This window comes from Arachis ipaensis, chromosome B06 (genome assembly GCF_000816755.2).
Source record: "Arachis ipaensis cultivar K30076 chromosome B06, Araip1.1, whole genome shotgun sequence".
Classification (NCBI taxonomy): Eukaryota; Viridiplantae; Streptophyta; class Magnoliopsida; order Fabales; family Fabaceae; genus Arachis; species Arachis ipaensis.
In genome coordinates, this window is record NC_029790.2 from 134820662 (window position 1) to 134835059 (window position 14398).

A 14398-nucleotide genomic window follows, 5' to 3' on the forward strand; every position below is an offset into this window, starting at 1 on the left:
CATGTAAAATTAATAATTAAAAATTATTAAATAAAAATTTAATTAAATTAATTAAATTATTTAATAATTTTTAATTATCAATTTTACCAAAAATTGACTACACCTAAATTTGTATCTACTTATTAACATTTGTTTTTACATAATAAAATAGATAAGATCGATGTTACCTTCAATTGAGACTATACTACCTTGCATGTGGAAATATAAAAGTAATGCTGAATCTGGGGCAAAAAAAGTATGATTTATCAATCGGGCTAAAAAAAATAATGCAAACCATTAGTATTGGATTTGGATTTTTTAAAATTTGAATTTCACTTTAAAGAGTAAAGTGTGATCTCTTACTATTTATTTTATAGGTAGGACCAAAAATAAATATAAAAAAAAACTATTCAAGAATAGAAATATTTACTCTTTAAAATACAAATTTAAAATTTAGAGAATTCAAATTTATTAGTATTTGATACTCTTCCTAATCAAATTGAGACTTTTTAAACAAATTAACTAGAAACTATGATCACATATTCCTGTAATTTTATTTTATAATTTAATTTTCATCTTCTCTTATCTTCTTAAAATAAAAATTGTAGTTTCATAATAATTAACATATAATACGGCAATAATGTACCTTTTATCATTTTATAATTTTTCCACCAAACAGTAGTAATCAATAAACAACATAACTAGTAAATTATCAATTTATGGAGCGTTGGAGTATCAAAACTTTAAAATGAATCGCAATAAGTGTTAATTCGAAGTAAAAAAGTTAAATAAAAAAAAAAGTTAAAGCAACCTCTAGTCCTCAAGTTTACAATAAAATAGGTCCAGTCCATTTTTTTATTATTATCACTATTAATTATCATCATTCTCATAATAATGTAGTTAATGTACGAGGTATCGAAGTTGATTTGAACTTGTCCGCCACCATTATTGGTTCATAACCATTCACTAAAAAGCGAAATAGTTACTTTTTATGCAGAGAAGAATGAACTTCAATATTATACTTTGCAACGGAAGATTATTATTCTTTTTATAAAGAAAATTATAATGTCTAATATATATATATTTAAATAATGTATGAAAAATATTATTTGTACATTAAAATTAATTATTAATATATTTGTATATAAATATATATGTAATTTAATTTAAGTTTAATTATTTATTAGTCTCTATAGTTTTGTGAAATTTTCAATTAGGTTCTTATATTTTTTTAATTGGGTTCCTACACTAAATTTTTTTCAATTAAGTCCCTCTTAGTAGTAATTGGCTTAATTTTATTGGGACTCAACTAAAAAAAAATTGGTAGGGACCTAAATAAAAAGAAAAATAAGTGTAGGGACCCAATTAAAAAAAATTTGGTGCAAAGACTCAATTAAAAGAAAAAAAAGTATAGGGATTTAATTGAAAATTTTGCGAAACTATAAGGATCAACAGAATAATTAAACCTTTCAAAAATTGGACAAATAAGTTCCTATACCTAAAAACTACGTCGTTTTGCTTTGACCCTTTACAAAAACCCACATCCTTTAAGTTGATTGTCGCCGTTTACTATTAACCAGGATGCCCCCAGAATTTGTCGTTTCATGTAAAAGTGTGGCAATATTGTTGTCGTTTGCGTAACGTCTCTCCCAAGACTCATTCTCGCTTCCAAGTTCCTCGTTTATATATAGTTCTCCCTTCTTTCTACGTCGTTTTCTTCTGTTTGCCATTTTTTCATGAAATATTAAGAATTGCCCGTCACCACAGAGAAAGTGACGTGAACTCTCGTATCCATTTACAAAAATGCCCTCCCAGAGCACAAATCCAACAGCCACAAGGCCACAAATAACGAGGGAAGGAAACTACATAAAAATTATAAGATTGTGAATTGCATATAAGAAATTCAACTCTCAAATAACTTATTGTCTTTATGAAATATTTCTTTTTTTCTTTCATATAAAATATTTCTACCATTATATTGCATTACACGCATTTAATCTGATTTTAAAATACATTAAAAGACGTGAGCCAAAAAATAGTGTATAATTCAAAATAGTATATAAAACATTCTCTTTTACCAAATTATCCTCTTCCAGAACTGCACCTCTAAACTTGGCGAGTGCATTTATTCCCTTCCACATGGCGCGTACGTGTGTAACAGTGTCATTTACTTACCTTCGTCCCTCCCTCACATTTCTGGCGTTGATTTTTCCCAAATCCAACACCAATCGCGCAGCGTGTGACAGTTACACTCTCTCACTCCTTCATACTTCATCGCCGGCGAAGCGTAACGGTCACATTCACCTTCACATTTTCGCCGCCAAAACCGTTATATAACACTCTCACTTATCTCTTTTCTCCAAATTCAGCCCCCCCCTCTCTCTCTCTCTCCGTTCAGCGCTCTTCTTTTCTAATTTAGGGTTCTCACTTCTTACCTTGTGTTTTCTATTTCCCAAGGACGTGTTTGGATTTTGGAATGTACTAATTGATGAAAACGAAGAATCTCAGAGTTTGCAATGGTAGCTGCAATTTCTGCTCCGGTTAACACCAAACGCACCCCAACGCCAAGGCCAGCACGACCACCTCTCTTACCTTCCGAATCGGACAATGCGATCGCTCCACCACGAAGGCCCAAGGCTCGAGAAGTCACTTCTCGCTACTTGTCTTCGTCCACTCCTACTTCTACTTCGTCATGTTCGTCCTCAACGACGTCGTTTTCGTCATCTTCAGTGTCGTCTACTCCTAGAAGGTGCAATTCTCCGATGGTGAACAGGACGGTGAATTCTTCTGCTTCTGCAAAGAGGTCGCAGTCTGTGGAGCGGCGGAGGCAGGGGACTCCGCGGCCGAGTACGGCGAACGGAGGCGGAGCCGAGGCGCCTGCGGCGCAGAGGATGCTCTTCACGGCGACCAGGAGCTTGTCTGTTTCGTTCCAGGGGGAGTCGTTCCCGATCCAGGTCAGCAAGCCGGCGCCGTCACCGACGCCGGCAAGTTTAAGGAAGAGCACGCCGGAGAGGAGGAAGGCGACTCCTACGCCAACGCCGAGGGGGAACGGAAATTCGGATCAACACCGATGGCCGGGGAAACTTATTCCGGCGGCAAATTGCATGAACAGGAGCTTGGATTGCGGCGATTCTTTGACGAGGAAACTCGGCGCGCCGGCGAGCGTGGTCCGGTCGCTGCAGAATTCGATGGACGCACGGGTTTCTTCACACGACGGAGCCATAACTAGATCGGAGAGAAATAGAGATTATGGTGGATCTGAGTCGCTGCACGAGCTCGTTAGTTCCGATAGTGAGAGCGTGACTTCCGGTAGTTCCTCCGGAGCACAGGAATTTTCCGGCGCCGGAGGACAGCGAGGTTCGCGTTCACTCATTGTTCCGGCGAGGTTCTGGCAAGAGGCTAGCAACAAAAACGGTGGAAATAGAGCAGTGACGGTTCCACAGAAACTTCTGGCGCCGAAGAGAACATCGTTCGATAGTCCTGGACCGTCCCCGCGAGGAGTGGCGAACAGCAGGGGACAAGCTTCTTCTCCAATTCGCTCTGCGGTTAGACCTGCTTCCCCAATGAAGCTCTCCGCTACGCCGTCTCCGGCGGTCTGGTCACCGTCATCAAGAGGGGTGAGTCCTGCAAAGGTTAGAAACGGAGTTGCTGGTAGTTTGAACAACAGGTTCTTCGGGAATGAGCCTTCTGTTCTGAGCTTCGCTGTTGATGTTCCGAGAGGAAAGGTTGGGGAAAATCGAATTGTGGATGCGCATTTATTGAGGCTTGTGTATAACAGGCACCTGCAATGGCGTTTTGTTAACGCCAGGGCAGATGCTTCCCTCTCTGCGCAGACATTGAATGCAGAGGTATGTTTTTGAAATATTTAAATTTTGAATATATGTTTCTAATGAAGTTATGGTGTTTGCATTATATTGATGGAAAGTTTAGCTAAACACTACAGTTTCTGCTGCAATATGATTTTGATGTAATTAGCCATAATATGCTTGTCTGTCGGCAATAAAAACCATGACCGTCACCAAACTTATGAGGAAAGAGACACTGTTGGAAGTGTAATCTCATGTTATGCAGAGTAAAGGTTCTGAATCTGTGTTTTGTGTGAATTATTCTTCCTAATCAGCGTCATATCACGAAGACCAGCCTCATTTTTGCAATTTTAGGGTGCTCTTGTGTAAGGAAAAGCGGGTGTAGAGATAGGTTTTTTATGCTTGTTATACTACAATTGCTGGTATTTGTTTTGCTTTCGGCACTTCTTTTGCATTGCATGTTTGGTTTATTTTGTTGCTTTTGACCTCTAATATTCTTCATTGTCTCAGAAAAGCCTCTACGATGCATGGTTAGCAACCTCAAAACTACGAGAATCTGTTAGAGCCAAAAGAACAGAGTTACAATTGCTGAAGCAACAATTGAAGCTTATGTCCATCCTCAAGGGCCAAGTAAGATCTTCATCTTCCTTTCTGCTGAAATTTGATTGTGCTTTTTGAGCTTGATTTGGTTTATAGTTGCATTTCCTTCTTTAAAGTTTCATCCATTAGTCTGATCGTCAAGTCACGTGGTCCTTTGTAGCACAACTCTCATCCCCTGCAATCTTAATCTCATCCAGTTAGGTTGACAACTATAATATACATTTTTTTATTATCCTTATCATAAGTACATATTGGTTCATGGGAATCCCTCAAGCAATTCCTTCTGGATAAACTGGATTCTGTTCATTCTTGGGTTTTTGTTTTTATCAATGGAACCATGGAGGATACACCAAAAGGAAAAGTAGTTGCAGGAAAATCGAAATCACACCAAAATTGTGTGCAGAAAAAAACTAAAAACTTCTTCCATTTTTGATTCACAGAGATCTATTTTCCTGCATGCATGCTATACTAGACATAAATTAAAGTTTGATGTTAAATTCTTGATGGGAATCATCCTGTGCAGATGATGTATTTGGAAGACTGGCCAGGTTTGGATCGGATGTACTCTAGCTCCCTTTCAGGAGCTATTGAAGCATTAAAGGGTAGCACGCTCCGACTTCCTGTTGTTAGTGGCGCCAAGGTATTTTACTTTACCCCCAAAGCTTATTTTTCTCTTCCTCTCGAAAGTGATTACTCATTTACATATTTGACATTAATGTGGAGCCCTCTGTATTTTACCTTCAGGCAGATGTGCTTAACGTGAAGGACGCTATTTGTTCAGCAATGGATGTGATGCAGGCAATGGCATCGTCGATATGCCTGCTGTTACCAAAGGTACGTGTTTCTTCAATATGCCACATCTACTGATCTTGGTCTCACTTATTGTTTGAGCATGTAAATGTCGATTGATTTTCTAATAACTGTTAAGTGACATTGGTATATCCTGGTGTAGATTATGATTATGGTGGAAAAAGGGTGTTATACACCATAAGTCTAGTCTTGCTAGGTGACCAGGAGATAAAAGCACATAAGGTTGAAAATTTCTTAGATAAGGACAATTGTAAGACATGTTTTGGCAAACTTATAATAAAGTTGGTTGAAAACTTAAACAAGTGATCATATCTTAACCAAATTTGGCAGAACTCACTTCTATTGGGGTGTGCGCTTAATGTGAGATCATAGTCTTCTGCTCATGCAATAATCTCTCCAGAAGGTTTAGTTTGCATTTTCAAGAAAGTTGTGTTGGACTTGATTTTTGAACTTCCAGCTAGCTATAGTGTTGAACTACTTATGGTTCTACACTTCACATTGCGTTGCTTTTGTACTTTGTAGTTAAACCCAATAATTTTATATAACTTCCTATTTCCGCTTGGTATGCTACGAGCATGGTTGTTTTCGGTACATCAGTGTTATTGTGGACATTTACTGATGGGGCCCATATCATTGACAAATGAACAGTTACCAATTTGCATCGTGCTCAGAATTTCATCTAATCATCTTCCGTTCAATGATAATCTAACCTCTTTATATAGATCATATTTAACAATGATTAAATTCTACGCTTTTAGAAACCATATTGTTGCTCGATGCCTTTTCATGGTGTAATATTTATAGTTTGAGATCTGAATGAATTCCAAACCTTTTACGACTATACCACCTTGCTGTTGGCCCTTCAACCTAAGTGTAAAAAGGCATACTTTTTGTTGCATTCGAAGGCTTAATATTATACAATTATATGCATGTTAGATATATATTTGTCCACCCTCCACTGTTATATGCCTACTCCTTAATTTTTGTGCTCTTATTGCCCAACTCATAACTACTTTCAGTGAGGTATTTGATTAGAAGCAGAATACAGGATGCCTTTTTGTTAACACTTAACACAACTGCATTTTAGTGGTATTCCAACAAACATTAGCATCTGTAAAGAGTTTTGTTTTAGTTTGATGTAGTAAATTCTGCCTTTGTTTTTAAGTAAATCCTACAGTATGTATTTTCCAACAGACATTACTACATTTCTTTTGAAAATCCAATATGTATTTTCCAAATCCCTCTGAGAATTTTAGTTCTAAAAACAAATATATTTTATTGATGACCATGTATTTTTTCCCTTCATTTTGATCTGTAGTTGGACTTGGTATTTTAGCTTTAGAGAGACAAAAATGAAGATTAAAACCCATATTCCTTGTAACCATAACCATTAGGAAAAAAAGTGTTCTTGCTCATTTCTCTCCATTTTCTTTCCTATGGTTATCCCTGCTTTGTGCTAGCAAAATATGTAAGACTGATATATGTTGTATTTATGGAAACACTAATTTGTTATACGGCGCTGCTAACATGTATTTCTCTCCACTACCAGTTTAATAGAAGTGCAGACGGCATGACCCATCCAGTTTGCTTTATTTCTTTCTTTTTAATTTGTTCCCGGGGCCTTGAGCCTTCACAAATTTACACATGTACGAATTTCCAGCAATAGTTAAATGCTTGAGTTATAAACTTGATTTAGCCTTTGAACTTTGACATGACATGTCAATTTGGCCTTAAAAGCATTTGCAATTTGATAGGTTGGGCACGTGAATTCACTTGTGGTTGAAGTTGCCAACTTAAGTGCAAAGGAGATGGTTTTGCTTGAAGAGTGCAAAGACCTTTTGTCAATGTTAACAACCATGCAGGTAAATTTTGTATATCAGAAAAGATGTGCACTCATTTTGTTTCTTACATTGAGCCATTACTCACCATTTTACTATTTGATTGGGCGTGAGACCTATCCCGTGAATCTCACACTTCATCCATTAATCCATTATAATGTGTGTCGGCTTGGTGTACGAGACAAAAATGAGTATAAATTACACATCTCTAATAGAAAGGGGGCTTTGAGGCCTAAAGTTCTCTTGATTCTTCATTTGATAATTGTTCAAACATAATGGGAGGGTATTAACTAGAAACTCACTATGAAAAAATACCTCTTTATGAACAGGTAAGAGAGTGTAGCCTGAGATCACACATTTCACAACTGAAACGCTTACCCTGGAGACCAACAACAAAATTAACAAGCAAATAACAACATATCTCTTACCCTGCCAAATTTCAGTGCTAACATCATAACAGATAAGGCGTTATTTTGGCCTTGAATTCAATATTCAAAAATACCTGATCAATCTTGTGCAAAGAGTGAGGATTGGAAGTTGTCTAAAATGCGAGCTAATTTGTATACGGCCTTATTTTGTTTTAATTTTTTAAATCTTTAGTGCCGAAGGATGTATATAAAGTGTGTAGCTTTTTGTTTTTCTCTTTTCCTTTCCCTTTTTTTTTTTTTGGTATGTATTACCCCTCTGTTTTACCGTTATTATTATGTATTTAGTGTTTATAGTATTACTATTACGTAATCCTTTATACCATTATGTCAATTGCCTTTTAAAATGAAAAATGCTGAAAGAATAAGTTATTTTTATAACAAGTTAAACTAATTTTTTTTCTTTTTCTTATTCTTATGTGTCTCTTCTTTCTTCTTCAATTAGTTTTTATTGTACTAAAATTATTGGATCAATCTAGTTGAAGTTGATTATCAAAATAACTTGGTTATATAATATTACGGTTTTATTAGCCTCGGTGTGTACAAAGTACAAGATGAATTTGTACTTTAGAAAAGTCGTTGGACTAAGAAAAGCTATATTTATAAAGTTTTTAGATAAATTTGTATCAGACGTATAAAACTTAAATAAGGTTCTGTATTAACAATATTTAGAATTATTCTAGATTTTATATTAAAAAAAAAAGAAAAAATTGGTCCCGACAATTATTCTAGCTTGCCTAAACTTTAGCGAGGTAGTAGTAACTGTAGAATTTATTTTTCCGTCTGTTAGTAGATGCAACAATCTAGACCATTTTAGGGCCTGAGAATATAGAATTATCTGCTTTGGGTCGAAGTTTATGGGCTAGGTTTGTTCTCGTAAGTCCATATCCAAAATCTATATCAGTTTCTCTGTGTGTTTGCCAGTTTCATAAGAAGGCCAACTTTTCTATTTCTTTAATCTCTTATTATTTTTGGTGTTTTTCTTCCTACGTCCGAAAACAGAAAAAAAATTTCTTTCAATATAGATGCCTAGTGGTGATCATTTGCGCCAAAAAGAAAGTGGTGTAACCGGTGGGCTCTTCATGATGAGCCCATCATTCCACGTATGTCTGTCCCAAAACCAAAACGAAGTCCACCTACTCACCTATGAGGGTCCAGATTGTACTAAGTTTTTCTTTTCCTTTGCCCTTTAGTATAATGCTTTAGTATAGTGTCTGTCATCAATAAGTTAAATGTGGTCGCACCCAGACCCCAAAAAAAAAAAAATGTTGTCGCACGATTTAAAAATATTTTAATGTTATAACACTTTAAAAGTGCACACTATAATACAATATAATATAATATAATATAAAGTTTATTTCAAGTGAATTTTCTCTACTGTTGATAAAATATAAATAAATAATATAACCTGAATTTCAAATAGAGGACAAAATAAAAAAAAATTAAATTTAATTCTTGGGAATAAAATAACTAAAATAAACAATTGTAAAATTCGACTATAGTTGTTTTCTTTACATATAAAAAAGCACGTGTTTTTCTTTTGAGAAAAAAACGACATGATTTAGTTTGCTACAACAATATTTAATTTGTCATGTTAATATTTAAGCGAGTAGATTAATAGGAGACAAAGGTAGATCACTTTTAGATTTTGTTAACCTAAAACCAATCAAAATGATGAGGTAGGCAGCTAGCTGGGTTAAGAAACGTGCGTGTGGTGTGAAGACAAAGATAGTAGCAGAATATATATGGCATGGCACCGAAATTTGGATACAGAAGCTTACACATAGAACGTGTGAGGTCTAAACAAATTAAAAGAAAGAAATTAAAGTGTGTTCATCAGTTTGCAAGTTTTCATGCAAGTTTAGTGGTTCCTGAAGAAGCCACATGTAATGCAACTGAGAAAAGATGCCATTAACACTCTGTGGACAACAGCAACATCACACCCACTAGCTAACATCAACACAAATCATTTTGCCTAATTATTAAGGAAATTATTTTTATTCTTTATATTGATATCCATTTTATCACTATATGACTCAACATAACATTAAGAAAACAAAAATAACTTACTATCTATGGAGGGTGTGTAATCCATATTGCCTACTCTCTACTACTATTAACATTTATCTTCAAAATAATTAAAAGAATTCTTTTTTCCAACAAGATATTGGTATTAGTACAGTTGTATACATTAGAATTTAATTTTCCTCTTTCCCAGTGAACGTCTAATGAGTTTTGAAGTAGTAGATAATTAAGTCATTACACGAAGCGATTTGATATTAAATATCTATCTAAATAATTTTTACATTAATTTTATATAAAAATTAAAACTTGGANNTGCCATTGCTTTATTAATATTTATTAATCCTATATTCTTTTTGTTGTGCCTTTTTTTTTTTCTTTTTGACATATTCTATCATTTTTACGAGGATAATTCACATTATTAAACCAAACTCCATCCAATATTACACATATCATCCAAAATACGTGAATCACCCATGTGGCTATTTTTATATAAATCAAAACGGAAAGATTAGATTTACATTTCTTCATAAATCAAAACAGGTTTGATTGAATTATATGTGTCTTAGTAAATCTAATTTAGCTGTTTTGATTTATACATGCAACGTATATATAGTAAATCTACACCCACCGTTTCGAATTATACAAGTCTAGAGCCCATAGTAATTCGAATGAGGCTAGTTAGATTTAATAGCAGGATTCCTATAAATAGAGTTTTAATTGGAGGCATTCGAACCACATACTAAACGCTACCCCACCACCTCCCTCTACCCAAACACTCCAAATAGTTAAAAGATAACGTGATGGGAGATAATCCGGACCATCTCTATCGTTTGGATGGAGTTGCCCATATTGTCGGTGTCATCAATGAAGAGGTTAGTGTATTTATTCTTTCAAAAAAAGTATTAAATATTTTATGTAAATGTTTTCTGATTTATTATAATGAAGGTCGTTTATTACATTTTTTACACTAGATAGAGTGGTTAGATTAGTGATTTAATAATTTATAGAGGTCGAACCGAACAAATTCTAATCTGGATACTAGTTACAAATAAATAAAAAAATGTGAGTAACGAAGATAATGTGTAGTGAGACTTAAACCTAATTGGGCATTTAAGCAGAATATTTTAATATTATTAAACCTAATTTTATAAGGGCCAATTTAATGAATAAATAAATTTATTTTGTGTTCGTGATCCTTACATTATTTGGATGCGTTTATGGCATTATTAGGATTGAAATATGCATTATTTGATATTGTTATGTAGATATGTTTTCATGTGGTTGTAAGAGACAGTTTGTTATATTCTTTATGCAGCCTCACCGATGTATCAGTAGCATGACACGTCAAGTGGATATACGACTGGATGAGAGGATCGTTCCGTACTTGCAGATGGCTAGTTTATACCATCTTGCGAGGCTGAACGATACTTGATTTAGATTGGATGAGCCGCTGGTGAGTGCGTTCGTGGGGAGATGGCGTCCGGAGATGCACACATTTCATATATCGTTTAGAGAGTGCACGATTACACTGCAGGACGTGGCGTACCAGTTAGGGTTGCCGATAGATGGTCAGTATGTCAGTGGATGTCTGACGGAGTTTGAGCAATACATCCAGGGTAGTCGCCCAGCTTGGGTGTGGTTTCAGGAACTGTTGGGTGTGTTGCCTCTTGCGAACTGCATCAACAAGTTTACAGTGAAATGCAGTTGGATGCAGGACACATTTGGAGAGATACCTGATGGCGCCGACGAGGCCACTATTATGAGGTATGCCCGGGCCTATATCATGATGCTTTTGGGGACTCAGCTATTTGGGGACAAATCTGGGACTCGCCTGCACATTTGATGGCTGCCATACGTAACCAGGCTTGAGGACATGGGAGGTACAGTTTGGGATCAGCTGCTCTGTCATGGTTATACCGGTGCATCTGCCGCATGGCGAACAGAAATGTCAAGTTAGCCAGTCCATCGCAGCTGCTTCAGTCATGGATCTTCTGGCAGTTTTCTGGGTTCAGGCCCGCTGGATACAATACCTGTCGCTTGCCGTTGGCCTCGAGGTGAGATTATATTCAAGTGCTATGTTTCTCTTTTACTCTGTGGATTTATTTTTATTTAGTGATAACGTGTGGTTGGGTGTCAGGTGGTCAGGTTACAACCCAATCACGAGCGAAAAGGGACCTCGAGTTGCTCATTGGAGGCTCCAGATAGATCTCCTTCAGGCTAGGGATGTGAGTATTTTATCAAATCTAAACAATTAATATCTAATCTCAGCTTGGCAACACTGTAAATATAGCGAAGACGTTGCAAAAATATTTCTGTGCACAGTTCACATGGATGTCGTATAGCTCTCACGACGTAGTCCAGGTGGTGCACCCAGAGATACTTGAGTATCGGCATACGACCTTATGGAGGAGTGTGACAGCATTGATATATTTTGCTGTCATAGAGTGACACCAGGTAGATTGGGATCTACCCCAGTTCGGTGGAGTACAGCCTCTACCCCGTCCCGCACTGAACATTGACTTCTTGATGGCGAAGGATGGTAGAGGTGGGGATAGGTGGAGTCACGTGCTGGCGGAGGTGGGATAAGAAAAACGACCACGACTCAGCATTCTCACCCTCCACAAGTGCAAATGCAACAGGCAGGATGTTAGCATTCCCGTCCTGAGCAATCGCAACAAGCAACGTCCCCTAGTATTTGCCGTACAAGTGGATCCCGTCAATGCTCACCAACGGCTTGCAATGTCAGAATGTCTCAATACATGGTGGGAATGTCCAAAATAGACGATGGAAATAGGCATGCGACTGATCCACTACCCCACCCACTCGCACAGGACTCGTCCTCAACACTGCAACACTACCCGGCATCATCATCTGAACACTTAGCACCCATCGTGGCAACTCGTTGTAGCTCTCATCCCAATCACCATAAATCTATGCCACGGCCTTCTGCTTAGCCAACCAAACCCTCCTATAAGTCGGTCTAAAGCCAAAATGTGCCTCTGTCGCATTCAGGAGTACCTTGATACACACCGCAGCATCAGCTCTAACCATTGGCAATATGAATGTGGATATCACATGGTAATCAAGACTCCTATGATCACTCGATATCGATGTCTCCAGACAAGTATGAGGTTCATTGTACCGCTGCACACTCCAAATACCTCGGCGCTGCCGGAGACTGATCCGAATCAACCATGCGCACCCGTTGCCAAATTCCTTACACTTACCATAGTACTTGCGATAATCATACTCCACCACTTTGTACTGAACTCCGCGTCGTTCCTGAAACTGCTGACCAACCTGAAACTCCCCTGGTCCTCCAGCATCCTGTGTGTCTCTGGCTCCGAAACCGACCCCTGCACCGGGATTCCCCTGCTATGTCATTGCATCCAAGTCCAAATTTGAAAAGTGTGGGGGACACTGTTGAGTCCCCGAACTGAATGCTCCACCACCCACAACTGGATTACTCCTTGCTATGTCACTACCACTATCATCGGCAATGGTGTCCGACTCCACATTCTCATCCTCATCATCATCATGTAGAATATCGTCTATACCATCCGGTGCTCTACCATGTAATGAAACCGGTGCCGTATCAGTAACACCTACAACTCTGTCACCACTGTGGTGTAAATTAGCTGTAAAGGACGGAGAGGCAACATACAGTGCCTTAGGTGCAATCACAGGTACGGATGAGGAGGCACAGCCAGGCCTCGAACTAGAACATGCTGCCGTCGCTGGACCTTGTGGATTTCGGTTCGAACCACCTGAGCTGGAGACCACATATACGAGCTTGGCCAACAACTCAGGGGTCCTCACCTCGGGAAACTGCCTACAACAATGGAATAGAACTTTCAAATCTTCATCACTCCCTATCACGAATGAATCGTACTTCACGTCATCACGCAAAACTGAGATAAGAATTCTATAGAATAATTTCTCAACTCGTTTCATGCCTTGCAAACCCAGTTTTTGTATTATGGAATTCAGGAACTCAGCAAAATTCGTTGAAGGTTTCAAAAAAAATACTAAGAGGATCCTTATCAGTAAACTTAATTCCAGAGTGTGTTTTTTTCTTAATCGACCATCTATAGTGCACTAGTACTAGCAAACTCTCTTTACTCGCCATTGTGTTGTTTCTCTCCCCCTGAATTGAACGTTTATATCATATATATATATAGGGGTTGGTCGCACAGTAAATCTAATCAGGCTCATTCGATTTATGTACTAGTGTAAATCGAAATAGGGTGTTTTGAATTACTATGACCTTTTAATGTGTATAAATCGAAACGGTCTAATTAGATTTACTAGATAACGTTGCATGCATGTATAAATCAAAATGGATCCATTAGATTTACTAGGATACTATATAGATCGAACTACTCTGTTTTGATTTACCGTTCATGACTAAATCTAATATTTTCGTTTTGATTTATATAGAAATTGCCACCTGAATGATTCACGTAACGTTATATATTTTTGAGTGATATACATAATATTAGATGGAGCTTGATTTAATAACGTGAATTATCCTTTTTATGATTTAATTTTATTGAAGTATTGGGTCAATTATCTAATTGTTAAAATATATCTCCTTTTAGCTTAAATATATTATTAGAATTCATTTTTTATTAGGAGTGAATACTCATATCATTTTCATTTTAATTAAACATATTTATATAAAAATTCAATAGAAAAATGCATGTACAAGAGTGACAATAATCATTCGTTATTCTACTCGATCATACATCAATTAGTTAAAAGTATGAAAAGAAACACAAAAATACAATAAAGTTAAATAAAGAAACGTATTTTCTTGATCTTGACCACTGACCAATTGGTCAAACAAAAAATTTAATACTCATATAAACTATAATATTGGCAATTCATTACATATATATTAGTAAAAAAAACC

The 14398-nt window shown here is 36.7% G+C and overlaps 2 protein-coding genes across 2 annotated transcripts; one reads left to right on the top strand and one right to left on the bottom strand.

Annotated features, from left to right (window-relative positions):
• Positions 2001–7673, top strand: LOC107605610 (protein SNOWY COTYLEDON 3). Its single transcript, XM_016307542.2, has 6 exons — positions 2001–3827; positions 4296–4415; positions 4909–5025; positions 5130–5219; positions 6950–7057; positions 7363–7673. The coding sequence occupies exons 1-6, from the start codon at positions 2496–2498 to the stop codon at positions 7444–7446; spliced, it is 1851 nt and encodes a 616-aa protein (XP_016163028.1). The 5' UTR covers positions 2001–2495; the 3' UTR covers positions 7447–7673.
• Positions 11977–13437, bottom strand: LOC107647749. The gene is made up of 3 exons (XM_016351797.1): positions 12940–13437; positions 12502–12855; positions 11977–12144 (listed from the first exon to the last, which is right to left on the bottom strand). Exons 1-3 carry the CDS (start codon positions 13435–13437, stop codon positions 11977–11979), a joined length of 1020 nt encoding a protein of 339 aa, XP_016207283.1.

What these genes read in the sequence shown, in the direction of transcription:
- LOC107647749 (XM_016351797.1), bottom strand. Translation starts at nt 13,437, where the DNA reads ATGAAACGAGTTGAGAAATTATTCTATAGAATTCTTATCTCAGTTTTG. An exon ending in TAGCAAGGAGTAATCCAGTT is followed by an intron (nt 12,856 to 12,939) that starts GTGGGTGGTGGA and finishes ATGACATAGCAG; the next exon opens with GGGAATCCCGGTGCAGGGGT. An exon ending in ATGCTGCGGTGTGTATCAAG is followed by an intron (nt 12,145 to 12,501) that starts GTACTCCTGAAT and finishes GCGATTGCTCAG; the next exon opens with GACGGGAATGCTAACATCCT.
- LOC107605610 (XM_016307542.2), top strand. Translation starts at nt 2,496, where the DNA reads ATGGTAGCTGCAATTTCTGCTCCGGTTAACACCAAACGCACCCCAACG. An exon ending in CGCAGACATTGAATGCAGAG is followed by an intron (nt 3,828 to 4,295) that starts GTATGTTTTTGA and finishes TCATTGTCTCAG; the next exon opens with AAAAGCCTCTACGATGCATG. An exon ending in TATGCCTGCTGTTACCAAAG is followed by an intron (nt 5,220 to 6,949) that starts GTACGTGTTTCT and finishes GCAATTTGATAG; the next exon opens with GTTGGGCACGTGAATTCACT.